General features: G+C 40.2%; 1 protein-coding gene and 1 long non-coding RNA gene across 2 annotated transcripts in view; one reads left to right on the forward strand and one right to left on the reverse strand.

Annotated features, from left to right (window-relative positions):
• Nucleotides 1-22810, forward strand: part of PIGN (phosphatidylinositol glycan anchor biosynthesis class N) — a 98804-nt gene extending 75994 nt beyond the window's left edge. Inside the window, exons 21-29 of the mRNA XM_083859599.1 lie at nucleotides 206-308; nucleotides 2611-2713; nucleotides 4807-4893; nucleotides 7668-7723; nucleotides 8198-8273; nucleotides 9533-9606; nucleotides 12506-12548; nucleotides 14394-14446; nucleotides 22502-22810. Coding sequence (XP_083715725.1) covers nucleotides 206-308; nucleotides 2611-2713; nucleotides 4807-4893; nucleotides 7668-7723; nucleotides 8198-8273; nucleotides 9533-9606; nucleotides 12506-12548; nucleotides 14394-14446; nucleotides 22502-22625 — 719 coding nt within the window. The 3' untranslated portion in view covers nucleotides 22626-22810. The remainder of the gene's footprint in view (nucleotides 1-205; nucleotides 309-2610; nucleotides 2714-4806; nucleotides 4894-7667; nucleotides 7724-8197; nucleotides 8274-9532; nucleotides 9607-12505; nucleotides 12549-14393; nucleotides 14447-22501) is intronic.
• Nucleotides 22811-22911: 101 nt separating this feature from the next.
• The window catches only part of LOC310908529, a 470346-nt gene continuing 465877 nt past the window's right edge, over nucleotides 22912-27380 (reverse strand). The window contains exon 2 of the long non-coding RNA XR_014589867.1: nucleotides 22912-22989. This is a non-coding gene — a long non-coding RNA (uncharacterized lncRNA). The remainder of the gene's footprint in view (nucleotides 22990-27380) is intronic.

Consider the following 27380-nt stretch of genomic DNA (forward strand, 5'->3'; position numbering starts at 1 on the left):
TACAAAACTGAAATTACTTTTGAGGAATGTGAAACATTCTAAACATTGGATTTTCTTTAGCAAAAGTAACTTCTGAAAACAGAGGGTCATATAGGATCTGTATTGAATTTCTGTACAAAAAATGTCAAGATTTGAGGAAAGTTATCTTGTTACTGAGGATGAAATGTTTTGCATGTTGTGACTGATGGATCTCCTCTTATTGCAGTTTCTTCCCCGATGTTGCTGCTACTGAGCCCCACGTTTCTCTTTGAGAGACTGTTCAGCATATTGCTCTCCCTGATGTCCACCTACTTGCTCCTCAGCACAGGGTACTTCATTCTTACTCTGTTTGGGTTGGATTTACATATGAAAATCCAGGACTGTATGTGAAACTGTTTCATCTCATGCCTGTTTCTGTTAAAGGTGTAACACGTGCTTCAAGCACTTATCTCTTGGTTTAGTTTAACTAAATAAAGTTTCAGGGGAACCTTCATGTTCCTCCTTGTATTATAAACACAGTTTGTTGACATTCCTTTTAACTAGACAAGGCAGTGGCTGGAAGGCTGTGTGTTCAAACAGTCTTGCACCAAAATAAGAAAGTCTGGTTTGGTTTATGCCTTTTGTTGTTTTGACATGTGCTTTTCTGCTTGCAAACGAAAGGAAATAGCGTCTCTCCCAGCTGGTCAGCACCAGTGTCTATTATGGCTTAAATTATGTGTGCCAGGAAACAGGTAGTCCTAAAATGAGGGGAAAATTGTATTCTGAGAGATTTTTGTGGAAGTAATTTTTTTTAAAGGGATGTTGTTTCCCATAAAGACTAGACCTTGCTTCTTTTTGGATAAAAGTCAATTCCTCTCTTTTAAATGAAGAAAACACTATGTCAGCCAACCCTTTCTATTTTCTCAGACTGGGTAGCTCTTAAGAGCATAATTAATGGGGAGTATAGGAACTGTTCTTTCCGCCTCCCCTCCCACTTATCCTCTGGATTTAATTACACTGGAAAATTAAGTGGAATAAAACATCTTGCAGCAGACATTTTGCAATAGCTGCCTCCTGTGGATACTCTCATTTTAGTTGAAGCATCTCTTTTTTTTCCAGTCTTCTGCCTCCCCTTCCTCCCACTTCCCCATTAAGATTTTGATCCTAATGTTACTCCTGACTGCACACACATTCTTACACTCAGCCTTCTTAGCCTGTGCTGGCTACTGGATAAAGCATGAATGTTGTTCTCTCTGAGGCTGGCCATCTCCCTCTTTGTATTTTGGCCCTGCACCAGACCACGTAAATGCTGACAGCTCTGTTGTCTTTCTACAATGTCGAAATAGATGAAAAAAATTTTGGAATGATTCTTTAGAAAGCAAACAAAACCCAAGGCCCTGGTGCCAAAATTGTCCAATGTTTCTGTCCTCAGTGCAGTCTTATATCATGTACTGATAACCCAGCACATTGCCTGGGTAATTGCAGCAACTCTTTGGGGGTGGTTAAGTGGAAATACTGAACCCAGCTGAAGAGCGTGGTTGCTTACAACCACTTGTCACCGACTGCTGAAGACATTTAATCTGTAGGCAAGTGTACAGCCATTATAAGGCCTGGTAGTGTTTTTGTTACTGACAGCATAGCTGTTTAGCTGCCTGTCCTTCTGATAATTAAAGTGGAAATGTTTATGCAAATTTTTTTTGCTCCAGTTTGAAACTACTTTGTTGCCCGGCAGAAACAATACCAAGATTGACTGCAATGATTTCCTTATTTTTTAGACAAACAGGTGTTTGTCTGAGAAGGAAAAAATAAAAGGGGAAACATATTCGGTCTTGTCAGTATCACTATTACAATTTTATCTTGAAGGAAAACAGCCTGGGAGGTACCATGAAGTGCAACTGGAAAAACTAAATGTTATCCAATTTCAGTCTACACCCTTATGTTTTCTGGGGGTATTAATCTCTCACATAAATACACTCTTACTTTGGAATCTGAGCATTGTAGGAGCCAGAAGTACTTCTCAGAGATTGGGGGTGTAGCTAGAACAATTTAGTGGCCATGGTTAGAGTGTGGCTTGATGCTGCTCTTGTGAAAGATTGAAATACCTTGTGTGAAGAAAAGAACATTTCACTGAAGTGAAATGTAATGCTCCTTTTATTATACTGGTGTCTCTTTCCTTAGAACCAAACTGAGAACACCATAATGAATTTGTGTGATTAGGTTCTAAAGAGACACAGTCTCTAGCTGCTGTTGAAGTTGAACTTCAGTTCCAAGTCATTCTTATAGAAAAATATTCCATTTTGCAGAAAATTAATGTCAAATATGTTTTTTTTGTCATGTTTCTTTTAACTTTATTCCAGTTTTGTAATTAAAAAAGGCACTCATCCAACATTGTGGCAGCTCTTGAACAAAAAAATGCAAGATATGACAAAGCTGAAGCAAGTTCTGTTTCTCCTACTTTTGCCATTTAACTGCTTTATGGCTTTAAAATTCAACCAACTGGGGGTATTTGGAAATGGGGAAAGAAGGGGAAGAATGCCACTAGATCTTGAGTGTATCCTTTGTGTGAAGTAAAAAGAAAAGAAACGTGTCAGCATTTGATGTTAATTAGTTGTGAGAGACTGCACTTACTATGATTATGATGTTGCTTTTCAGATATGAAGCTCTCTTTCCACTGGCACTGTTTGGTTTGATGTTTATGTGGATAAATATGGAACAAGAAGCACTGCAGCACTATGGTCTTTCACTCAAGCCAAAGGTAACAGCTCTTGATAGATACAGCAATTTAATTAACAGGTTTATTTTTTTTTTTTTTGAGGATGTAATAAATATTCTGAGTGTTTTTCAGAGAGCAACACTTCACTTTCTTTTCAGTTTGGGAAGCCAGTGTTAGCAGTTTCATCAACTAGGAATATGATCTTGTATGTAAGATTTGTAATTCATGTTATTGATGATATTGCACATCAGAGCCATTTCTAAGAATGCAGGAGGACAGTCTGACTTAGTAGGACACAGTGGTATGGTCTGTAGGCTACAGAGTTTTCTCTGTCAAGTGTAGTGATAATTCAGCATAAGGTACAGTAACTCTTCAGAGCAAGTACAATGTCATTGTCCTTTTTTTGGTCTGATAGCAGACTCACGAGTGAGAGACTGAAAAGAAATTATTTGATTTCTGAAAAGAGCCATAGGAAATATTAGAAATCTTAATTTCACTTGTCCTCTGTTGAAGGATGGAGATTTATTTCTGTTTAGACTGACAAGGAGACTAAATTGGAACTAGCACCTTCTCAGGTTTGCCTGGAGGAGAAAAAGGAATTTTGTAATCAATGCAACTTCTTCCACTGTAAAATTTAGTGTATTGTCAACAGTTTGTAAAGGCCATGCTGCTCACACTGCATCTTAGGTTAGGTATAGGGTCGAACAAACTGGAGCTGTGCCACTGTTGGTCAGATCCAGAGTGCCAGTTACAATGGTTTGGGCCCTTGGAGCCAGGTGGGTATGCACCACAGCTCTCCCTGGCTTCTCCTAGATGAGCCCCCCTGCCTACACATGCTTGGGAGTGGCCAGAGTCACTTGAAGAGAAGTATTGGTACACGTCTTTCCTTCCTTTTGCAGCTCATAATAATTAGGGAAAAGTCCTGGAGGTTGAAACCTGAGCCAAGACAGTTGTCAGAGTGAACCTGACACATACTGTGGTTTTGTTGGGCTCCTACAAGGAAGACCATTTCAAAACTTCAGAGAGCAGACTTTACCAATTTAAGGCTAAAAAACAGAAATAAGACAAGAATCACTTCCTATTTATGCTACCTTTACTTATGATATTTAGTGTAATTGTGTTTTGTAGCATCTTAAGCGATAGGGATGGAATCTGAATATCAAAATTACAGTTAGTGTGATGCCGCAATTGCGACCAAAGGTGTTTAGCACCTGTGAGGTGTGTTTTCCCTTCCAGTCTAGGGCCCAGTCTATCTTCTGCATCTGTGATGCTTGCCTGTCTGGTGTTCTCTTTGTTGTAAAATAAAATTCTATTAAAGTAGTATTAAACAGTGATGAACACTACTAATCAAATGCAAATGAAAAGAACATAGGCTATAATTGTCTTTTAAGTTGTCATTCACTATATGTCAACATTCACTTGAAACTTTTGCTTTCAAGTGAAAGGAACAATGCTTACCCCTGTTTCCTGTTTTTACATTAGAAAATATCATCCCTAGAATGCCTGTTAATATATGCTGCAAAGTAAAATGCAGCTCAATTCTCTGATGATGAGAGATTATTTTAAATTAAAATGTTATCAGTCTTGAATGTCTATTGCTTGATTTTTTTCTTTTTCCCAATGTAAAGGAGTTCACTGACTTATTCAATTCCATGAAGATAATTTCTCTTCAAGTCAAATGATAGTGTACTGAAGACTGAGTAAAGGAGATGGGAGAGTATTTTACTATTTTCACTCACAAAATAAGTCAAATGAGGATAATTGCAGTCTTTTATTTCTGAGGATCTTTAGCCATATGCTCATGTGAGCAGTGGAAGTGTATGTGTGTAGGAGGAATATTTCTGATGAAAAAAGATGATTATAAGTCTAAGGCATAGAAGTTCATTTTTAGTGTAGATAACAGCGGAAGCTTCACTGTTTGTTTGATCATCTTACTTGTACAGTCTTTCTGGCAGATTCATTAATTCATTAAAGTATAATGAAAACATGAGATGTTTGCAGTGCTTATTATAATGCTCTAATAACTGGTGATAGGGAAATAGGTTTCTTTCTCATTCATTTCAGTAAGAATACAGTGGCTCTATCAAAGTCCATTAGTTGATATTTGGTGTTGATTCCTTTTGTTGTCTTTCCAGCTTGCTGTTTTCAACTTCACCTGTGCTATGGATATAACTCAGTTTCGACAGCTCCACCTGGATGATGTCCGGAGGTCCTTCTTCTTTGTATCCTTTGGCTTGTTGCTGCATTCCAGGGCAAAAAAGGGTTTGTTTGAAAAGGACCTGCAGTCAAAATTTGTAGCCTGGCACTCACTGAGAATAGAGGCTGGTAAAGATGATTTGACTCATATCGGTCAAAAGGCAATGGTCTTGTATGTTATGCATTTTATCAAGTACTTAAAAATGCACAGTTTAGAATCTGGCTCCTTGCCCACTTATGACCATTGCAGCCAAGGTAAATTTTCTCCTGAGTTCTATTTTCAGTTTGGTTTTGTTTAATTAGATTTTGGCTGGATTTAAATTTACATTTGCTGTAAATTACATTTACATTTTTACTTGCTCACCTTCACAAATCAGTTGAAATAGGTGGTATTAAAGTTATTCTCATTTTTAGAGCATAACAATGTATTAGGAAGCAGATGCTAGGTAGCAGGCAGATGAAACGAGGGAAAGTTCTTGCAGGCTTGTAGCAAAACATGTTTCCAGAATCTGGCCTAGAATTATTTATATCACAAGTGATTTCTGCTCTTAGAAATTATATGGTCTGAGGAGGGAAGAGCTGTTTGTTCACTAGCATAGCAGTTAGTTTGCATTCCTGTAACTAATACTGCAGCTGATTTTTTTTTTTTTTTTTTTAATACTATAGATTAATAACATTGTCATTTTTCTTTCATTGTGGTACTGCAATTAAGTGAGAGCTGTTTGGCAGCAAGGATGATGGATGGGTAAATGGGAGAGAGAGTGAGCCAGTCTAGGACATAGGGGGGTTTAGTGCCAGTGAGTTACTTACTGTATCTAGGGAAGAAGTTGTCCCAATACTGTTTCCTACAGAAACAGGCTTTATAGTTTAGTTTGTCAGATAACCAGATCTGAGAGGCTGGGTCACAGTCACAGAGTCCACCCTTTTGGAATTTGGAACTGTCTTGTTGGGCATTGAGAACTTGCAGCAGAGAAAGTGTAACAGATACCAATTTAAGAAGGCTGATTATTGCTAAGAAAGAAGGCAAAATGATTTGCCAGGTGTTTGATGTTTGCCCTTGCTTCAGTATACCTAAAAAGAGCTGAGATACCTTGCAATAAATGCATCAATTTCATTTGCTATTTTAACAAAAAACATGCTAACTTTAGTAAAGCTGCTGCTGTCTGTCAGTTGCTAAATACTAGTTTTAAAAAAATAAAATCAGCTAATCCAACTGTATTTTTTAAAGCTCCAGCATAGTACGTCCTTAACACTGGAATGTAGCTATGCTGGTTTTTAGCTGGAGTTAATTTTCTTCATAGTAGCTAGTGCGAGGCTATGTTTTGCATTTCTGATGATGACAGCGTTGATAATACAATGCTTGCACAGTGTCAAGGCCTTTTCTGCTCCTCACACTGCCCCACAAGTGAGCACTACTTTAATCTAAAATACTTGAATGTGTTTTGCTCAGCTCCTGAAAAAATAACCAATTTGCAGATCTCCTTTGCCTGCTCAAAACGTGTTGTGACTTTTTTTTCAATTTAGATGCTGTTTAATGTTTAGAAACAATGGCATTAGAGGAGAAACCTTTTCTGCTAGAGTAGTAGAGGCTGCGACTACAGCCCTGTGAACTGTGTGTCTTAAGGTTGTCCCAAGGCTCCTGTATCTGGCCCAGTAGCTGGCACTTGCTGAGAAATCACAGAGCCTGGTCTTTGAGGAAAAGATTCAAATTGCTCATGCTTAGCATTTTGATTAGACCTATGTGTTACTGGTATTTTCTTGTTTTTTTTTATTGCAGACCTGTTCTTCTTATAAATCTCAACCAGCAGAACTGTGCTGGCTGCTAGACTGCCGTGTTACTAAACTCGAAATTGTGAGACTCTTGGGAAGCCTGATTTCTTCAGTTATGCTGACCTAATCCTTCCCAAATATTGCTTGCAGAATCCCAATGATTCTGCTCAACAGTTGGTAACAAATTGTTTATGGAGAGACTTAAATGATCCAGTGCAGGAGCTATAACAGCAGCAAAAGGACCAGAGGGAGCTCTGGCAACAGCAGCCCCTCCTCACTGATTTATGACCCTCTGCCTTATGCAAGATAAGTTAAAAACCATTCTTCAGCTGACGCCACGTGAGCTATAATGGGCTCTGTTGAGCTCAGGAGCGAGAAAAATACCTTTCATGGGTTCATGTTGCAGCAAGTGTTGTGTCTAGATGAAAAAGATAAGGTTTATCAAAAAACTTCTGGCTGTACAGATACTGCTGGAGTCTTCCTCCCTCGAGTGAGGAAGAAAATGGGAGTCCCATACTACCATGGGTGGAGTCAGCATATTCTTTGATCAAAAACCTCTGTAGTAAGAGTAGCATAGGAACCTCTAGCCTTTTTTAAGAGCCAGCTACTTCTTCCATGGTAAGTTCTTCAATAAAGCCATCTCTTTTGGTGTGCAGAACACATGCATGTGTCATTACTTTCTGCAAAAGCATGAGTTTGAAATGCGTAGCTGGGTTTGTGGTCCAGGGATGTTCCCATCTTGCTAGGCAGGGACCCAAAAAGCCAGCTGCAGCTTTCTTACATACAGGGATCTCAAGACAGGCTCTAAAACCTTACCTAGGCAGTATCTGTGTTTTAAAATTGATATAGTTGTATGTAAAATCTAGGGTTTAGCTGGAAAATACTTTAGATTTCTTAACGCACTGTAAACCTGTAACAGTGGATCAGCTTCATGATGGATTTTGAAAGTAAATTGGAATGAAGAAGGATAAATGCTGGTTTTATTTTATTGCAGCCATTTCTGTAGTGTATTTTCCTTAAATACATCTAGGTTTTCTTCATAGTGACAGCCTTTTTTGGCACTGGAAACATAGCTTCTATTAACAGGTAAATTTTATTAATTTATTTGGGACACAGAGTACAAAAAAAATTCTTCCTGCAGTTGATGTACTAAACATAAATTTAATTAGCAAAATCAGAGCAGAAGAATCAAAGCAGTAATCAGTGGAAGCACAATTTATTTTGTTTCTGCTCTCTGTAACATCTTCCTCATGTTACTTGTTGGATGTGAGGTTGTCTCAGTTCCATTAGATGTTATGGACAGGATGAGCAGAGAGAGCTTGGTTGCCCACCAACAGCATGGCACCTTGAAAAACACAGTCTGAGAAAATTTGTAGAGAAAGAAAGGTGAGGTTGGCAGTCCCTGCTGATTTAATATTTAATCAAGAGAAGATAAAATTGGAAGCCTTGTTTAAAAATGTATATACAACCCAAAGTGTTGCAGGGTAATTAAAGGCTGGGGTTTTTTTAGTGGAAAACACCGTTTCTAAGAGATGTAATGTCTTTTTCATGTTTCTCTAGTTTTGATCCTGCTTCTATTTATTGTTTCTTGACTGTGTTCAGTCCCTTCATGATGGGAGGCTTGCTTTTACTGAAGGTTAGTAATCTTGGTGAAATTTTCTCAAAGAACTGTGGAATAAATAACAAATTACATACATGGTTGTTACTTTGCAGTTCAGAAAAATATAGATATGTATTTGAGCTTCATTAGGCTTCTTAACCATGTGTGAAGCTTTCATTCTTCTGTAGTGTTTCTAGAGAGATCATTCTCTTTCCCAAAAGAGAAGCTGAAGTGCATGGAAGTGTAATTTAACAGCATTAGGTCAGTTTATTGCATTAAAATGGAAATTTCAAATGTTGAAAATACTTCAATAATTTTTCAAGTTGTAAGCTTTTCCCGTAGTATAATGTCAACAGAAACTTTGAGAATGTATATAATTAGCTCTATCTGTATTACATTAAATAGAGGCATTGCATGTTCTACTGGTTAGGTTGTCATTTTACAGTGGCTATTATTTTCTGTATTTTTTAATAGTCTGTCAGGTTGGATTGCACTTCTGGTTTGCAGACAAGGTGTGGTAGCTCTTTTCTAGTATTTGAGTAAAGGGTCTGCCAAAGGGGTGAAGGGGCATTGAGTTTATGGGTTGTTACTAAAATAAGCACTATTTCCTACCTCTCCTTCTCTGCTGCTTCTGTCCCAGAGAAAGTAGACTGAAGCTACAGGTACACTGCATGTTGTCTCACAGGGCACAGATCAATAGTGCAAACCTTCTGGATGTGAGCAGTCAGGTTTTATACACTGCTTACGTAAAGATTGCAAATCAGCTTTGGAAAGAGAAAAGGCAACGTTCCTGTTTTCTAGTTTGCTTTGTTCTTAATTTACTGAACCATTTACATTTGCTTGACTTGGCTCTGGAGGGGCAGTGTGACCCTTGCCTTACTGAATGCCCTCTGTGTTCAGACTTTTTTGTGGGATTGTCCTTTTACACTTGAAACTCTGCAACCTGTCATGTGAGATGCTGGGTCTGAATAGTTCTGTCTTCTAGCCTTGTTGAAGTATCTATCACTAGTGATAAAATGGATAAATGAAGTGAGGATATGATTTTATTATGGTTTTCCATATTATCTTATGGCTTATTTCACTGCGGTTCAGCTATGACCATGGGAGGGGGTTTTTATTAATTAACTGAAATTGTTTCCTGCAAAATTATTTTCTACCCTGTCTAGCCAATATTTTATTTTGTAACATACCCATTCTGTGATAATTTCAAAACCAGGAAGATGTTTCCAACAACCTGCCCAGGTTCTTTTTGTAAATATGACTATGAGCCAAAATGTAGCTTGTGTTTTGAGCAGGTTGCAATCCCATTTGTTCTGGTATCATGTGCTTTCGAAGCTGTTCAAGTCATAACACAGCTGTCTTCTAAGAGGTATGTTACATGCTGTATTTCTGCATTAGCAAGATTTTCAAATCTATTTTGCAAGAATTCAGAATTTTCAAATCTCAATGTAAATTGAAAAAAAGCACTATTAGATCTCATTGTTGCTTTTATTTGTTGTTAAGTCTTGTTACTTGTTCAGTAACTTCTGCAAGCTCAGGGTTTTTTTCCCTTGGTGATAAATGACTATAAATTGAAGTGTTGGCCTTGTCTGAAACAATCAAATGTTTAATATTCTTCATTGGCAATACACAGAAGGACCCTTTTTCCTCAATAATGTTAAAAATGAACAAAGTTTACAGTCTGATTTTTTTCTTTATACTGTATCTCTGCCTATAGCGTATTATTTTTAAATAGCCCATTTGTAATGTAACCAATTTATAGCACTGACCTCACCACAAATAGCATTACAAAGAAAAAAAGCACTGACTGCCCTTGCATTGCAGTTCAGTGCTTCCCAGATGCGTTCAGTATTACATACTTTTAGCCATAGGAGCAGATGGCTGCCAGTCCTTTCCCTATCTCTAAGGACTTTTCAGAGATGAAACTATGGGTGCTCAGCCCCACGGAGTGCTGTATCCAGACTTGAAATATCCTCATGTTTTCCCTGTCTCAAGACTTTTATTTTGCTAGCCCTGCTCACCCCATTCAGCAGACGCAGTGCCCATGACTGAATCCCCTGACGATGGTGTGATACTATGGATGGTGCTGTGATGGAGGGGGGCCCTGTCAGCCATGTGATTTTGTCTCTGTGGGGTGTTGGTGTGTGGGCTTGACCAAAAGTCCTGCCTGTGTGTGGCAGGGGGACTTCAGGGACTTTATCCTGTGTGTTGCTCAGCTGAGCATGAGGAGGCTCCCCTTGCTTGTGATGGTCCTCTGCTTTCCTATTTGCTTTCATCCTGCCTGACCCTTCCTGTTGTCTCCTTGTACAACATCACCCACTACCAAAGAGACGTAGGGCAGCCCAAAATCTGACTCCCTGTTGGAGCAGCAGCATGATGCTCCCCACCCCTTTTACCTGCTCTGCCTTAGCTGTGTGCACACTCTGCCTGTCTTGTCCTTGGACCCCTGAGGAAGGGTGTTCATCCTCATTCCTGAGGCTTGTACAAGAGCAGGGCTGCATTGAGGGCCTGAGGTTACTCAGATGACCAGCTAGTGGTTTCCATTTCTTGGGCTCAAGCATCATAAAGGTCAGCATTTCCCAATTTGCAAATGCTTGCCTTGACAGCAGTGGCGATGTTACAAACTTTTATGGAATGTGCATCTGAGTGTGTGAGAGGGGAAATGATACTGCCTTCATAAACCAGGAGACACAAGTATTTTTGTGCCACTTCATGAGGCTGTGGCTGTAACTCTGTCTGGTGTTTGTGCCAGCTTCATTTAGCTGCGCTCAGGTAACAAATGCACTGATACTGCCACAGCATCCACCTGGGAACAAAGCAGAAACCACAAGGTGCACCTGGGATCCCTGGAGAGGTTGTGCTCTGATTGTCAGCACATCCTGAAGTCTGTGCTGCGCATCTTGCTGCTTTTGCTGCCCCTGCTAGATAAATTAAGCCATCACTGGGAACAATCCTGTCTTTGCAGTGTATAAACATGCCCTGAAATTGGTCTTGTCCTTCTGTTATGAAAGGCTTCCTGCAGTTCAGAAGGGCAAAAAGTGAATTCTTGTGATTTGGACAAATTGCTCCTAAAACTCCCTGTTTACAGATTAAAGGTGCTTTTTTTTTTTTTTTTTTTTTTTTTTTTTTTTTTTTTTTTTCGTGGGGAATATTCTGTCCCAATATATTCTTGGAGCTTGCCTGTGAAAAAACAGCCCTCTAGCTGAGTGCCTCTTGAGCACTGTGATTGCAACATCTATCTATCTGAGCCATAGGTTAGCAGGGAGAAGCCTTTTCCTGTGTCTGAGATACAGTTGGTTTGTTGCATCCTGATTTACTAATGAAGCACAACTGATGTAGGCAATAACATAAAGTTCCTCATTTGGAGGCATTGGTATGGATATCCCCCCAGTACATGCTCATACAATGCTGCAGCAGGACATTTTTCAAAAAAAAAAACACCAAAAAAAATTTGTAGTTTTATGATGGTAGTACTGATAAATTAGCTGTATTCTAGTTAAGGACTTTTGTTAATGGGTCAGCTGTTTGCAACATTACTTCAGTGTCATTAACTTAGAAGCCAGTTTTAACCAGTTATAGCAATTGCTTTCATGTAATTTAGGATTTACATAGTTTGAGGAAAAGAAGATTAGGTTAATGGGGGGGAAAAATAGCTCTGCCTCCTCCCTTCTGGTGCCTTTGACTAGCCTAAGCCCAATTTCCAGAAGTACACTGCTACCTGTAAAGAGGCCCACAGTTTAGGAGCATGCCACCAAAATGCTGGGTGCTCCCAGAGCACATGATGGACATCCAGAGATTTGGAAGGGGGCATGCACCTCCTTTAGCAGCCTCTGACCCAGCAGAGTGGTTGTCAGCAGGGTGAGAACAATCAGCTCAGATATCAGCCAGACAGCTTTGCTCACTCTTGAGTCTATCATGAAGCTCCTAAATCTGCTTTATTTGGTCTAACCAACACACAGCTCTCTGCATCAGGAATGGGCAAGTGCTGTTTGTAAAATTCTTTTGTTCTCTAAAAAATGACTCACGTTAGGTTTCTCCATTACAAAATTGAAGCTCTATTAATGTGTAATTATAAATGCCAGATGTCCTAGTCATGTATTTTAATTGTTTTCTAGTAGATTGAAATGTTTCTGAGTGTTTGAAAGGCAAATGCAAGAAATCTTACCTTACTTTAATTTCTTTCTTTGTGTTTTAATAAGCTCTTTTAATATCTGTGGCCATAAAGAAAGGTCAATGGTCTGACTTTGCTGCGTTTTTTTTCTTTGCAGCCTTTTCCTCATTGTTCTTGTGATTTCAGACATTATGGCTTTGGTAAGTTGTTGTTGCACATTCTCTTCAAATAAGATCAAGAAGCAGAGTTCTCCTAATTCCATCAAGAGAGATCTGAATTTGTTTCAGACTTCAAAGTTTTTCTAACTAGGGCAAAGAGTTGGATTGAAATCCTGGCATAACTTAGAGATAAAACTATTCCAATCGCTGCTTTTCAAGTTTCATGTAATTAATGCTTCTGAAGACGCAATGTTCTCATAATAATAAGAGACAAAAATGAAGTAATGAGTTAACATTTGGAGTTCCTCGTGTGCTTTATGATCAAATTCCTTGGAAAAAAGATTGAACAAGAAGATCAGTTTTATTGTGTGCAGGGTTTAGTTAATTGTTCAGGAATTCTGAACCTTTTACCCACCCCAGCTTCTCTTGAAAAATAGAGGAAAAGGAGAAATGCTTTACCCACCATCTCTATTAGACTTGTCAGAATCCAAGAGATCAGCAACATCCAAAAAGGCACTTTGTGCCCTTTGTAATAAACTGTTAGGAAATGCTATCTTCAGAAAGCCTACATCCATAAATCAAGCTAGCCAAAACAACCCAAAGCTGAACAGTTCCCCCAAAACAGTTTTTGCAGATTAAAAGTATGTCTTCGTGGCCCACTCCAGCTGTCTTCAAATCAGCAAGCAGTGCCACTGGTAAATAGAAACATTTTCAATCAGCAGGTAGAGCTGGTGTTGTCACTTTATACATGCTGGTTTTGTTTTGTCCCCTGGAGTAAGCATTCCTGATCTTATTTCCTAGTACAGTATGATCTGTAAATATTTATAAAAAAACAAACAATTGCTAATTTGTCTGTAGAGTGAGAAAAGGAAGAAGGTGTGGTTGTGTCAAGTTTCAGATAAGTCTGTGTGACTAATCTGCTTTTGGGTAACTTTAACAGGGAAAGAAATAGTATACCAATAAACCACATTCATTGCATTTCACTAATAAAATCAGTATAATTAAACCAAACAAAGACTACAGGTATTTACTGGTGTGTAGCAAGCTGAGTATATCCGGGTCCTATGTCATGTATTCTCCTATTCTGGTTTAAGTATTTTGAAACAATTAGCAGGTATGTACTTGGTATAAAAACAAAAAAAACCAAAAACAAACAAACAAACCCCAAAAACCAAAAACAAACAAACAAAAAACCCAAAATGAAAACAAAAACAGGCAAAAAACCCCAAACAAACAAACAAAAAAAAAAACCCAAAAAAACCCAACAACAACAACAAAAAAAATAGAGAGAAATTACCAAAGAGGTTTGCAGGAGATATGTAGAAACTCTGTCAAGAAAAAAGAAATTAGGAACTAAATCAAGAAAAGACAGAGTAGCAGGACAAAAACAGAACATGTTTGTAGTCTTGAATCAATGGGGCCACCAACACTAGAATTATGGGAATTCATTAATAGATAAGTACTATCTTCTCCCAACAGTTTTCCCACTTTACAGGTGGAGAACTGCCAGAGTTGGCCAAAGACATTTGGGCATGAAATTCTATGAAAACTTTTAGGCAGTATGCATTATTTAGCATGTTGTTATTTCAAACAATAAGGTGGCTTGAGTTTTCTTATTGAAGGAGTTCTGGTATTTCTGGTTTTTTTGCAAGCCAAGCTAGATAGAACTTAGTCCATCTCTTGGTGTTTTTGTTAGATACCATCTATTTCTGGTTCCTAGACTATTCTTTACTGTGGTCCAAAGGATCGTTCCTGGGAAGTTCTTGTACTTATTCCAAGAGAAGAATTAGAAATTTAGAGTAAGCAGCCAGAAAAAAATTGAGGTTTCATTTTCTGTTTCAAATTGTGCAGTGTTGATGTACTAATCAAAGTTGTTTTATTTCCTAGCATTTTTTCTTTTTGGTTAAAGATTATGGAAGCTGGCTGGATATTGGCACAAGGTAGAGTACCTTTTTTGCTTCCATTACATTTTTAAAGCTTCATGGGTTTATACTGTTGTTTATCTACTCATAACTCTTGTCATTTTTTCCAATTACTCTGCTTAATTAAATGCTTAAGGGATGTTATACATACTTTAAACACATGTACACACATACGTTTACATATCCCAAGCTAAAACTTGTGTCTTAAAATCCATGCCAGAGCAACACAGAATAAGTAATAAACCCAGCATGGCAAGAAATACAGTTACTAGAATTTGTTTGAGTAATTACACAAAGAAGTATTTTAATTAATGTTTACATTTTAATTAGTTGTAATCACTGTTAAAATAACAATTTATTGAAGTTGTCGATTATCTTGTATCTAATTAAGCCTCCATATACAGTTCACTGTTAATTAGTGAACCTTGTGTAGATATGTTGGTGGCTACCAAGGCCCATGCACTTTATCTTCCCCTGGCTGAGGAAGAGTTTAGCATTTAAACATAGCAATCACAGCTAAAATGAGAGAATCCGTTTTGCATTATGGGTCATATTATCCTCAAATACACCGAATACATATTTCAGATTTACCTTCCCTGAGCTGTGGAAATAGATAAAATGCTGTAATAAGCTTAGTAGGGAATGCGTTGTTACTAATCCAGCCAATCTGGTCACTTGACACTGTTATTTAAACAGAAGCTGAATAGTGACCCATTGTTAATATTCTGTTTAGTCTACATATACCCTGTGCTTTGCTTTTGTGAGCCCTGACATTCCCAGCAACGTGTGGACACACGTGTGCACACGTGTTCTGCCTCTTTCCTTTGGGGGTTCCAATTCCTCTCATTGTTACCTTTTGAAGGTTCCAAATGGGCAGAGGTACACTTAGATCAAGCAGTGAAAATGTCCCTTTAGCATCACACTTCCTTGCTGTGGTTTGTTTATGGTAAGTCAGGGGGCTTCATCCTTTGGTTTAAATTCCTCTACAGATTAATAAGGATATTAAAGCCTTCAGAAAATATCTGCTCTGTTGGGCAAGACGTTTTTTAATTGGCAGTTAGCAAAAGCATAAATTGTTATAAGTACCCAAAAACTTCCTCTCTGATACATGGTCTTCACAGCTAGAGCTTTACAACAGTAATGCATTGCTGGATCTGTTTCAGGTGGAAGGTTGCCTCATTCCAAAGAGTTTAGGAGAGCTCATTATGTACCACTGTAATTCTGCCTCTCTGTGTGTGTTTTGATCACTGAAGAAAAAGTAATTTCTGTTTAATTTTTAACATGGAGAAGCATAATGTTCAGGCAGCCTCTGTCATTACTTCACTTTTGAGTACTTGACTCCACCACCTATGTTATTTTATTATAGTCTCTATATATAGTTTTATATGTAGGTGTGTATATGCACGTAAGAAAATAATTAGGTTGCATAAGAAAGGAAGTGAAGCCATAGGTGCGGAGATAAGTGATCCTTCTTTTATCAAGCATGAGGCGTCATTTTGGCACCAGAACTTTCTCCTCTGAGCAGATTTCTCATGTGTAATCCCCAGGCTTGGCAAAATTAGCAGGCAACAGCAGAAGATTTTTTTGTTTGTTTGTTCCTGAAAGGGAAGAGAAGCTTCAAGGGGTTTTGGGTGATTCCCAAAACCAGTGGGAGTGAGATACTAACATAGCTCTTTCCTGTCCTCCTGTTGCAAGTGCAGGGACAGCTCAGTGGCATTCTCATTGCAGTGTTGTCTGTTGCTGCTTTGACAGCAAGGTCTGAAAATACCCTGTCTCAGTTGACATTTTCCATGTTGCCAAAACTTTCCTCAGAACAGGAGTAGTCTTAGGGACAGCTGCTGTTATATTTTTCTTTTTTTTCTTGTGACACTGATAGGAGGTGTGTATGTGTGTCAGCAAAATATCTGGATTTGTGTTATGTTACTAGTTACCACATCAGTGAAATCGGAGGTGGAAAAGCAGCAGCTTAATTGCCTGGTGGAGATTCATTTCTTTAAAGTCTCTCGGTGTCCAGTGGTGTATGTGCCACATTTGTAAAGCTTTGATGTGTATTTCCTTACTCATCCTGTTTGGTGGTGATGGGTTTTCCATGGATTTTTTAGTTACTGCAGTTCAAAAGTTCTGTATGTTCTCTCTCTTACTAAGAACATGCAAGTTGAGTAGGAGACTCATTAGGCAATATTTGGTTTTTTCAATAGCCAAGTTTCATGTAGATGAGCTGACTTTAAATCCCTTGCAATAAAAAGACCTTCACTGCTTTTTCACCTTGATGTTTTCTTTCCTAGTGGATCTCATTGTTTGGAAGCAAGATTTGTTTACTGAACTGACATTTTCTATTTTTAAAAATTTCACCCCCAACTCCTGGCTTTTACATCCTATTCTGCTATGCCTTAACCATATGACATGACATTTTACCATGCCTCATATTTGCCTTAACAACATCATGTCTCTGTTCTCCCAGTGGAATTCACCATGTCACATAAGTATTGTTTTTGAATGGAAACAGATTTCTACCTCTTCCACTCTTCCAGTTGATTAATGAAATACTGAGCAACAACACATCCAACATACAGTCCTATATTACCATATTCAGCAAATTATCAATGCACCACTGATTCCCTCCTCTCAGTAAATTATCAATTACCATAAATATTTATGGCTTCTTAGAAAGTTTTAAAGCCTCTTTTCTTAATGTTCATACCAAAATCAATGTAAGCTTGTCTTTCAGAGAGTGCTTTTCATTGTTTTGATAGAATAATGGGATAATAATCTCGCAGTGAATGCAGAATTCAAAGCAGCAGTTTACACAAACTTCTAAGGTCTGCTAACTTTGCCTTCTACCTATATACCTTGAGGTTACCTGAATTGCATCATATGCCGCAGAAGAACACCCCATTAAATTTCTTTAAAATAATAATGTAATTTTCCTTGTGTTTTTGATGTATCACTGTGTAATGCATGATCATGAGAAGTTTGTTCTGACAGATCCTTTTATTTTTGAATAGTAACCAAATGGAATAGCTAGGTTTTTAGCTTTTGTCACTAAAATAATTTCTTCGCAGCTTAAAAGGTGTGTTTATCTATCTCTATCTGTAGACTTCCAGAAAGAGGGTGAAATAGCCTTTAAAACCTAATATATCTTTACAGTATATGCACTTTGTAAATAGTTTTATAAGCTGATAATAAAGATAAACCTTAAAGGTTCTTTATATGGCTATTATATAGCTTTATACAGACACATACTGTACCATTCCTTCTTTTTATAGCTGCTGGAAGATAAAGATACGATCTTAACTGTTCTTCTGCAGTTTCAAAGGTCAGGGAACAGAAATAAAGCACAAAACTGTTTTTTTTAGGTTTTAGGAATAACAGAACCGATTTCAGGGTTGGTGGGGCTTCTAGGTCAAACTGTTAAAACAAAAGTTTTGTGATTTGTTTTTGGTGAAACTGAGGAAAGAGGGTGTGGCATCCTGGCTGGAAAAGCAGGAAACTTAAAATTCAGAATCTAAATCTGGGGTCTCAGTGTGTGTGCTTGGGAACAGTTCAAAGAGCATGTCATGTAGAAATAATGTCTCCGGACTCTTCTGGAGAGTGCTCATCCAAGTCCTTGCACAAGTTGTTTTTGTTTTACTTATTTTGTTTCTAGTTTTTTAATTGCTATGGTGACTTACTCCATCTTCTTGTCTTTCCAGCTTCTAATCAGGTCTGTCATCTTAGGAATTAGTGTGTCTTGGGAGAAAGCCAAGTTTTGGAGCAAGATTGATTCCTACCGCTTACTCCCCTTATTTTTTAATATCTTAGATTCTTCTTGTCTTTGATTCTTCTTGTTTTCTTTTTTTCTCACCAGTTATACACTGTCACAAAGCCAGAAGGTGGTAGTACCTCATAAGTTCTCCTTGTGATTCCTTGCCACTGAAACAGGTTTCTTGCTCCCTGATAAAAAATTTTCCTACTACCAGCTTTGCCTGTTGACATTGATCCATATGTGGGGCATTGACCTTTCCACTGAACAGCGCTGCCTTACTGTAGATCATCTATGATCCCCCACACCTGCTACCTCTGCCAGCTCATCCTTTATAAACATTGCCCCACTGTGCCCATTATGCTATTCTCTTGTAACTGTTTAATGGCTCTTCTTCCTCCATATGGATCTAATTTGCCTGTAGCCTAGAATCTCACTCCTCTTCTCATTAACTCAGGTTTGACTTCTGATGCAGAAAGCTTGTTTTGAGAACTACTTCCTTCACTGTAACTACAGATCCAGTCAAGGGTGCAGGTTCTGAATTGTACAGGGATCAAGATTTGACACTGCTGTTGTGGCATATACCTGTAAGAGTCTTGTTTTCTTTGTTTAAATACAGCATTACCCCAGCCTAAGAAGTAATTTACCGGGCAGAAATGCCTGCAGGCAATGCAGTACCAGTTGCTTAGAGCCCCAGAGATGCTGTCTGTTTGTAACTATGTGACAAGTAGATTGGAATTGTTTTTATTGTGCTCTATGGCATGATATATATACATTTGAATGTCTGATATTTTTTTAAAGGAGCATAACTATGCAGACTTTTGCAATATAACAAGGGAGAAGTGTGTGCAACATTCTTTTCCTTTTATACTGTAGAGGGTCCAGTCCCTCATCTGACAAGTGGCTAAGCAGAGTTGGAAGAGACCTTTTTGCTTTGAGAAAGCCCTTCCCTATGCCCCACCAAATCACTGATCACATCTCAAAGAGCTCCGTTTGGAGGGGTGCACAGGTGCCTGTCTGGGGTCCATGCGTAATGGCCTTGGGGGTATCTATGGGAATAAATTAATTTGGCTTGTGATTTTCAGATTTCTCATTCAAGCTTTTTTTGAAAGTTACAAGGAAGGTGGTGTATGGTGCTTACATGAAAAACTAGAATTCTAGTGCCAGGTGAGAAGGAAAGCTGAAGTGTTGCCAGTAAGGCAGGAGACACTAAGTGTCCAACTGTTTACCAGAGTGGCTGTTCCCTTTAAGTGCCAGCAACCTTATCTACCTGTGGTGAATGAACAGTCCCCAAGGGTTTCATAGTGTACATTACACCATGAAGATAACTGCAGCAAGAGTTTGAGTTTCATCTGTCAATGTGTCCTTTCCCATGGAGAACTGAAACCAAAGTTTTAACACACCCAGGCGGTCTTGCAACGGCAACTCTTGAAGGAGTTTATCTTTGTTGTCATAAATGTGCTGTGAACTATGAAGTCCAAAGTGCACTGCCCAGGTGACGGTAAGCTTTGTGCCTGACTTCATGCTCTCCCTGTGTCTTCTTACACTTTCCACACAAAACAAGATAGAAGCTTGGCTCTTGTAGATGTGCTGCTCTGCTGGTCATTATGCTCATTGAGGTCTGAGCCCTTTTATGATGGTGGATTTTTCTAATTGATTTCTTAAAACTATGTATTTCAAACAAGGTATTTGTGAGATGTTTTAGTCAGACTCAACTGAAACATCTTACTGCATGCATCAAGTCTGTTTTCGTATTCTCCATGTTTGGTCCTTTGGTTGCTGGCATCCTGGCTGTGGAAAAACTTTTGGATTACTTTTATTCTCTATGCTGGTTAGCAGCCCAGCTTTGTTTAGAGCTGGTGCCTCTCCACTTCACAGGGCTAAATTGTGCTAGGCTTGCGCCAGCATTGTCACAGTCTCAGGGTTGTGAGGATTGATAGCCTTGGCATTATGAGCTTTACTGCTCTTCTGTGGCTAAACTCTCAAACTGAATGAGTCCTCTGGCAGAAATTCCAGGTCATTAAGCCAGCAAGCGTTCCTTGCAATCCTTTTTTGTGACTAAACTCAGACTTCATCAAGTCTAAAGTTACTCTGTTTGTCCTAAGGAGCCATCTACTTTGGAATAATAGGTGTGGGTGTATCAGGAGGTGTGGGTACCTCTCGTATCAGAGTGCTAGTTTCTTCAGTAGTCCCAGGAAAAACCAAAGCTGCACTGGATGCATAATGGACATAGGTGCAGCAGCAGTGTTTCATCTGCAGTTCTAACCTGAAATGTCACTGGTTCTGGAAGATTTCTGATTTCTGAATGATTAGTGGTTTATGTTAACAGTACCCACTTCAGATCTTACAGAATCACACAATGATTGAGGTGGTAAGGGGCCACTGGAGGTCACCTAGTCCAGCCTCCCTGGTCAATCAGGATCCCCCAGAACACATTACTCAGGATTGTGCCCAGACTTTTCTCCAAGGAAGGAGACTCCACAGCCTCTCTGGGAAGCCCATTCTGGTGCTCAGTCACCTGCACAGTAAAGTTCCTCCTCATGTTGAGATGGAACTTCCTCTGCTCCAGTTTGTGCCCATTGCCTCTTGTCCTGTTTCTTGGCACCACGAAGAAGAGCCTGCATCCATCCTCTTGGCACCCTCCCTTCAGACACTTAGAGACATTGAAGAGGTCCCTTCTCACTTGTTTCTTCTCAAGACTGAATAGGCTCAGCTCTCTCGGCCTTCCCTCATAACACAGATGCTTCAGTCTCCCAATCCCTTGATCATTTTCTTAGCCCTCTGCTGGACCTGCTCCAGGAGCTCTGTGTCTCTCTTGTACTGAGGAGCCCAGAACTGGACACAGCACCCCAAATGTGACCTCACCAGGACAGAGCAGAGGGGCGGGATCACCTCCCTCCACCTGCTGGCAACAAAGCTCTTCCTAATGCACCCCAGGATGCCTTTGGCCTTCCCTGCCACAAGGACACACTGATGGCTCATGGACAGCTTGTTGTTCACCAGGACACCTGGGCCCTTCTCCACAGAGGAGCTCTACAGCAGGTCAGCCCCCAGCCTGTCCTTGTGCATGGGGTAGTTCTTCCCCGGGTGCAGGACCCTGCATTTGCCTTTGTTGAATCTCAGGCAGTTCTTCTCTGCTCATCTCTCCAACCTGTTGAGGTTGTTCAGAGGGGCTGCACAGCTCTCTGGGTTATCAACCACTCCTCTCAGCTTTGTGCCATCAGTGAACTTGCTGAGAAGGCCTTTGCACATGTAGATGTCAGGTTTGACTGAATTGATCTGTAATGCAGTTCTCCTACATGAAAGGAAAGTCTGCCTTCCTCCAGTTTTTCTCCCTAATCTCCTGGGTCAGGGATTCTTGAGAGCTGGCCTTGGCAGTGAAGGCTGAGACAAAGAATGTGTTCAGTATCTCAGCCTTTTCTGCAGCCTCTGTAGCAAGGGTAGCAAGGCCTGCTCCATTCAGTAGCAGGCCCACATTTTTCCATAGTTTTCCATGTGTTGTTGGTGTCTTTGAAGAAGCCCTTCTTTGTTGTTCTTGACATCCTTAACCAGATTTAATTCCAAATGGGCCTTGAACCCATTGATTACAGAATGCTGAATGTCCTGGGTGGAATCTTAGTCTGACCTTTAATAGCCCTTCTGTAACACCAGTGAACCTCAGGCAACAGAATTTGAGCAAGTAGTGAACCAGCTTGCTGCTTGTTAGCCTTTTAATCATTAGTGGCTTCAGGACAACCTAGCCCAGAAACTGTACTTTCATATTGTGTTTATTAGTCACTCTTGAATTAATCTCTTTGATCTCTTTGCATGTGTTACCACAGCAGAGAATTCTTAAGATTTTAGCAATGTTCAGTGAAAAAGTAGGGGTTTTTTCCTTCTTAAAGCTATTTGTCAATAGAATAGTGTTTTCTTCATCTGACATAAATATCTGAGTTGTCTTACTACCAAGGAATGTCTGCCTGATGGTAAGATCTCTCTAGATTGTGTTATAGTTGACAGCAAATGAAAGTTTTGCAATTGTTTCACTAACATACACTGAATTATCCATTTGAATGAAAAGTACACCTGGTACCTCTTACTCATTTGATGTATGCTCATTTGTGTTTTCTGTTGTCCCCACCATTTTATTTTGTCAGAGACTTGGGTTTTTACATGGCAGTGCTGCTTATAATACTTGTTTTCTAAGAGCAGTGTATATAAAATTACATCCTAGGTGAACAATTAAGCCTACTTAAAATAAAAAAAAAAATCAGAGTTGTTTATGACAATTTTTTTCTTTACTCTGTAAATTTGTATTTTTCTCTCACTTTTTAAATCTCTCTTCCTTGCAGCATCAGCCACTATGTGCTGGTGATGTCACTGGCCATATTTATGATGGTGATGAATGGACTGGCCCAGCTGTTAACTACACAGAGACTTGGACTTTCCAGAAGGACTAAGCACCATTCCACATGATAGAGCATCCTCAGGCTTCCTCTGAACCAACCTCCAACTCTGGAATGTAAAAAAGGGTTAAGCAACTAGAGTGCTCTGCTGATACAGATTAAATGCTATCACATGACTGAAATTTGCATTTGAGGGTTGCCATTTAAGACACCAGTGGGAATATGGGAATAAAAAAGCTTCTGTTTATTCTTCAAGTGTACATGTGTTCCTGAAAATGAAAAATTAAAACAGCAAAACAGCAACAAAATTCTTTTTAAAATGCAACTGTCTTTTGGATTGGATTTTTGGGAAGGTGTTTTGGTGGTTTTTTTTTTTTTTTTTTTTTTTTTTTTTTTTTTTTTTTTTTTTTTTTTTTTTTTTTCTTTCTTTCTTTCTTATTGTTGTTATAACTTGGCTGCCAGCTGTTTGTTCACACATACCCTCATTAGGAGTGTGCAAAGTTCGTGTCTCACATAAGCACCTCCCAGGCTAAGGCATGAATGAAATCAGTCTGGGCAGGTCAATGGTTTGTGTGTAACTGATGTGGCACACGCCCTGCAGTATCTCTGAAATGGGCTGTGCTTTTTGCAAGCCTTGTCGGGGTGCCTGTGAGAATATGCTGAGGCAGGTTAAGGCTGGTGTGCTGTGAGGCTGTTGCTGTAAGACAACATCTTCCAGCTCATCCTGCTGTGAATTGCTGCTGCTGACTGTGCTCTCCTGCTGCCTCCTGAGCTTGGGCGGGCTGAGTAGTATGACACTCAGGTAGCTGATCCAAATGAAAAGGAACCTGGTTAAATAGCAGTCAGATTCCCTGGGCCAGCTCATGACAGGGTGGGCAGGAAGGTTAGGGCTGATTGTTTCCATAGCAGCCCAGAGTTAGATCAGCATAAAGAGGTCATGAAACTGCAGCAGAAAGTGATGCCCTGTGGAGGCTTTTTTTTTGTTTCTTAGGTTTTTTTGTGTTCTCCTCCTGATTACAAGTATCAGTAATGGCTGCACAGTGCATCTAATGCAGATTCCCTGTATACTGATTACAAGTGAAAAGCAAGGAAAAGAAAAAATGTTGTTCATTCTGGTCCATTCTGTGATGGCATCACTGAAAATTTGCTATGTAATATCCAGGTGTCACACTCCCAACTAACAGCCAGGCCTTTCTATCTGGGAGCTGATAGGTATGGTGCATGATGCTGGCAGCCAAGGCTAGACGTGCATCATGAGGGCTTCTCCAATGCTCTTTCCAGCCATCTGGCGTTTGGCCATGGTCACATGTCTGTTAAACACTCTGAAAACTAGTCATCCCTCTGCAGGAAGTTTGGCTGGGAAAAACTGGTCACAAACCTCCATCTGTTTGTTGGGTACTAGAAAAAAATGGCATTGTGGGCCTGAGTGTCTGAGTACTGTTAAGGGAGTAATTTTTTCCACTAGGTGGTGATCCACTGGTCTTACTGGGCATATTGCCTCACAGCTGGCCTCAGTTGCAGAAGATATTTTGCATTTTTTACAGGCTGTACCTGCAGACTGCACACCTAAAGGTGGACATGTGCCTGGTGCTGGTTGTACCCTACAGCCAAGGCAAGGAGCAACCACGAGGGGCTGGAAAGTTGCCACTATGGCAAGGTGTGTGTATGGGCATGGGAATGTGCCACACTTGTTCCAGGGTCCAGTGAGTGTCTGCTATGAAGAGCTGTCCTCACCTCAACCTCACTCCACAACTATCTACAGCATACTGTGTGATTGTGGGTACTTACTGTATCCTCAGCTTTCTGTCACCTAGCTGATGTCTTGAGACCTCTGTCCACAGTGCTGTCCCTTCAGTCCATGAAGCTCTAAGCCATTGGCCATCCCAGTCTCTGTTGCTGGAGTGACTGCTTTGCAGAACTGCCATTTGTAGAACAAATTCACTCATGGGAGCAGCTGAACAGCTAGCACTGATGTGATGTGAAGAGATTGACTGAAGAATTAGGAATGTGGGGCTCACAGGACTGCCACCCTTAAGTCACACCTTCTACAAGCTCATCATAACTGTGACAAGACCAAGTGGATGTCCTACCTATTGGGAGGTACATACTGCTGGCACTGCAGGGTCCCTGGGAGAATGCAGAGGAGCTCAAGCCTGATGCCCTTTTTTACCACAGGGGGCTGGTAATAAAACAGCATCTCAGCCCAGTGCATCTGGTGCTGCTCTTCTGTGTTAGTAGGAATAATCCATATACTCCGGTATGCAGGCAAGTGGAAATGAACATGCAAAGTACAACCTGCTTCAGTTACTCTTTCTGTTTATGATTTCCATAGCACCTTTTACTAGAAAGTGAGTTTTGTTTCTTATGTCCTTCCTCGTAAGAGAAAAAAGGGGACAATGAACATAGGGGAATATTTGCAATATACATGTTGTTTTTCCTCAGTGCTGCTCTGTAGGGGTTTGTTCTTGTTTGCCATTTGCTCTGGTTGGGCCATGGTGGTAGCAACCTCAGCTGCCCTTTCTCTTTCCCCCTCTGGTTCCTTACATCTCTGTGCCATTTGTGAATTCAGTTTCTATGAGGCCACGGGAGTGCTGGAGAGCAGCTCTCATGGAGAGAGGCAGGATTGGCTGTGCTATTCTCATATCTCCCCAGGGGAGGCTCTTGCTGGAGTCTTGGCCTGCACTTCTGGGTTGACTCCAGCATGGAGAGGTGTCAAAAAATCTCACACTCAGCTGCTTTACACAGCCCCATGGAGTGTGTGACAAAGTCGACTCTACCCTCCCACAGATGCGTGTTCTCTGGAAACAAATGGCATCAGCGATAAAATGTCCTCCCCAGCCTTAGCAGCTAAGGTAGGGAGTAAAATTTTATTTGGATGGGTTTAAGCTTTCTTTTGTTTTTTCTGTGGGTCTTCAAGCATCATCATTCCTCTTCATGGGGTCCTGACAGGATTCAGGCCACAGAAGGGGGATTCTGAGCCAGCAGAGGTTTCCAGCACCTGTGAAGGACGTGAAAGCAGAATTAGCCCAAACCCGTCTGCCTGCCTTCTTTCACCTGCAGCAGAGCTGCACACTCTGACTCTGGAGCTGGTGGGCTCCAGAGAGAGAAAACCTCAGGCAGAAAAGGCAGGTAGATTTACATTGTTATTTATGCCAAGGATGACACAAATTTTTTTTTTTTTTTTTTTTTTTTTTTAAACTAAAAACCTCTGCAAAGCTTCTATCTTCTTGATTTTGGATCCATGGATCCCTGAAGACCTAATCATAAACCTAGAATGCCCATCAGGTAATGTAATGCAAAAGAAACTGTACTGAAGAGCAGATGATACAAAGGTCTTGTAATCTTCAGCACTAGGAATTGTTCTCTGCTTTTTTGTTATCAAGGCTGTGCACAGCAGCCTTTTGATATCTGCCCAGGGAGTGAGCTGTTTCTTTAGAAATGATGAAGCTTAGATTGTATCAAGACCTCTTATGACTCAAACGAAATAACTTCCCCTTCTCCCTCACAGAGTAAATCAGATTTTACAAGCTTTGGCAATTTCAATGCAGGCCGTGCCTGTTAGTTGTAAGTCTGGTACAGTCTTCGCATTTTTGAATGAGAACAAAGATATGAATGAACATTCATGGTCTCACCCAAACCTTAAACTTCAGTGTCTGGTTTGGAGAAACCACAATGCAAATGTTTTTTTGGCTCTTACCACCCCAGCTAATTTGTAAGGATGTGATGCTCATTACTTCTCTAGATTGTTTGTGTGAATCCTGCAGTCCCTTTTCCCATGGCTTTGGCCTGGTGGGGGTACTTCTCCTAGATGTCTTTGGCAAAAAGGATGGAGGGTGCCATGTTTCTGCATCTGATAGATATGGGGTTCTGTGAGCAGGAGCCACCTGAAGAGAATATTTTTGGGACCTATAGTTGTGGTAGGGAAGGGAGAACTTCTCTGTCTTGCACCTGCTCTGGGCTCTGCTGTGTGTCACAGTGGTGGGACACCTCCAGATGCCAGCTGCATCATCACGTGGCTTCATCTAGCCTGAAGGTGAAAAACTTTATTCTCCTGTGTGTTGTCTTTGGGAAGCTGCTTGGTGAGCTTCTGTGGCTGGGGAAGGTCTGGGAGCCTGTCTTGCAGAGCTCCCAGGTGTGTTGTACAGCCCCAGATCAGTCCTGGTTATCCATCCATGAGACAGGGCTTGAGGTGAGTTGGAACTGACCTTTACAGCAGCAATTCTCATTGGTCTCTCTTGGACTAGTTATGTTCATAAGGATGTGCAGTGTTGAATCCAGTTCATCTGCTTAAAAGGCTCTGAATTCAGCTGCTTCCTGCAAGGGCTCCTTCACCCCAGGGTAAGGCACAGTATTTAGCATTTGAGGACTGAAAGGAGGAAGGAGAAGACTGAAAGCATGGCAGTCTCCCTCTTCCCATGACCTTTGAAATCAAGCTTGTTGATATTTTCCTTATTTGTTTATTTATTGACTTATTCTTGGCATAACTTTCTAGCTTTGAAGGTGGATAATCTAAAGCGGATGACAACACACCTTGTTTCGTTTGCATTTTTTTTACTTTCCACGTGAGTTGTAAGAGCAAATGCCTCAAGTGTTACATAAAGTGAAGTTGACTTAAAGGTTTACCTTTCACTCAAGTCAATACTGCTGACAAACCTGTTAATAATGGCTGGATATCATCCAGTGTTTTCTCTGTGATGGGGAGAAAAAGCACCAGACCAAGTTCCCCCCAGCCATTTCTGACTGCAGTGGGACACAGCCAGGGAAAGAGCCCACCTCTCCTCTGAGTTTCCTGCCATCTGCACCCTCCTTCTTGGGGTATCACCTT

The sequence above is a fragment of the Zosterops lateralis genome (assembly GCF_965231275.1).
Source record: "Zosterops lateralis genome assembly, chromosome: 1".
Lineage (NCBI taxonomy): Eukaryota > Metazoa > Chordata > Aves > Passeriformes > Zosteropidae > Zosterops > Zosterops lateralis.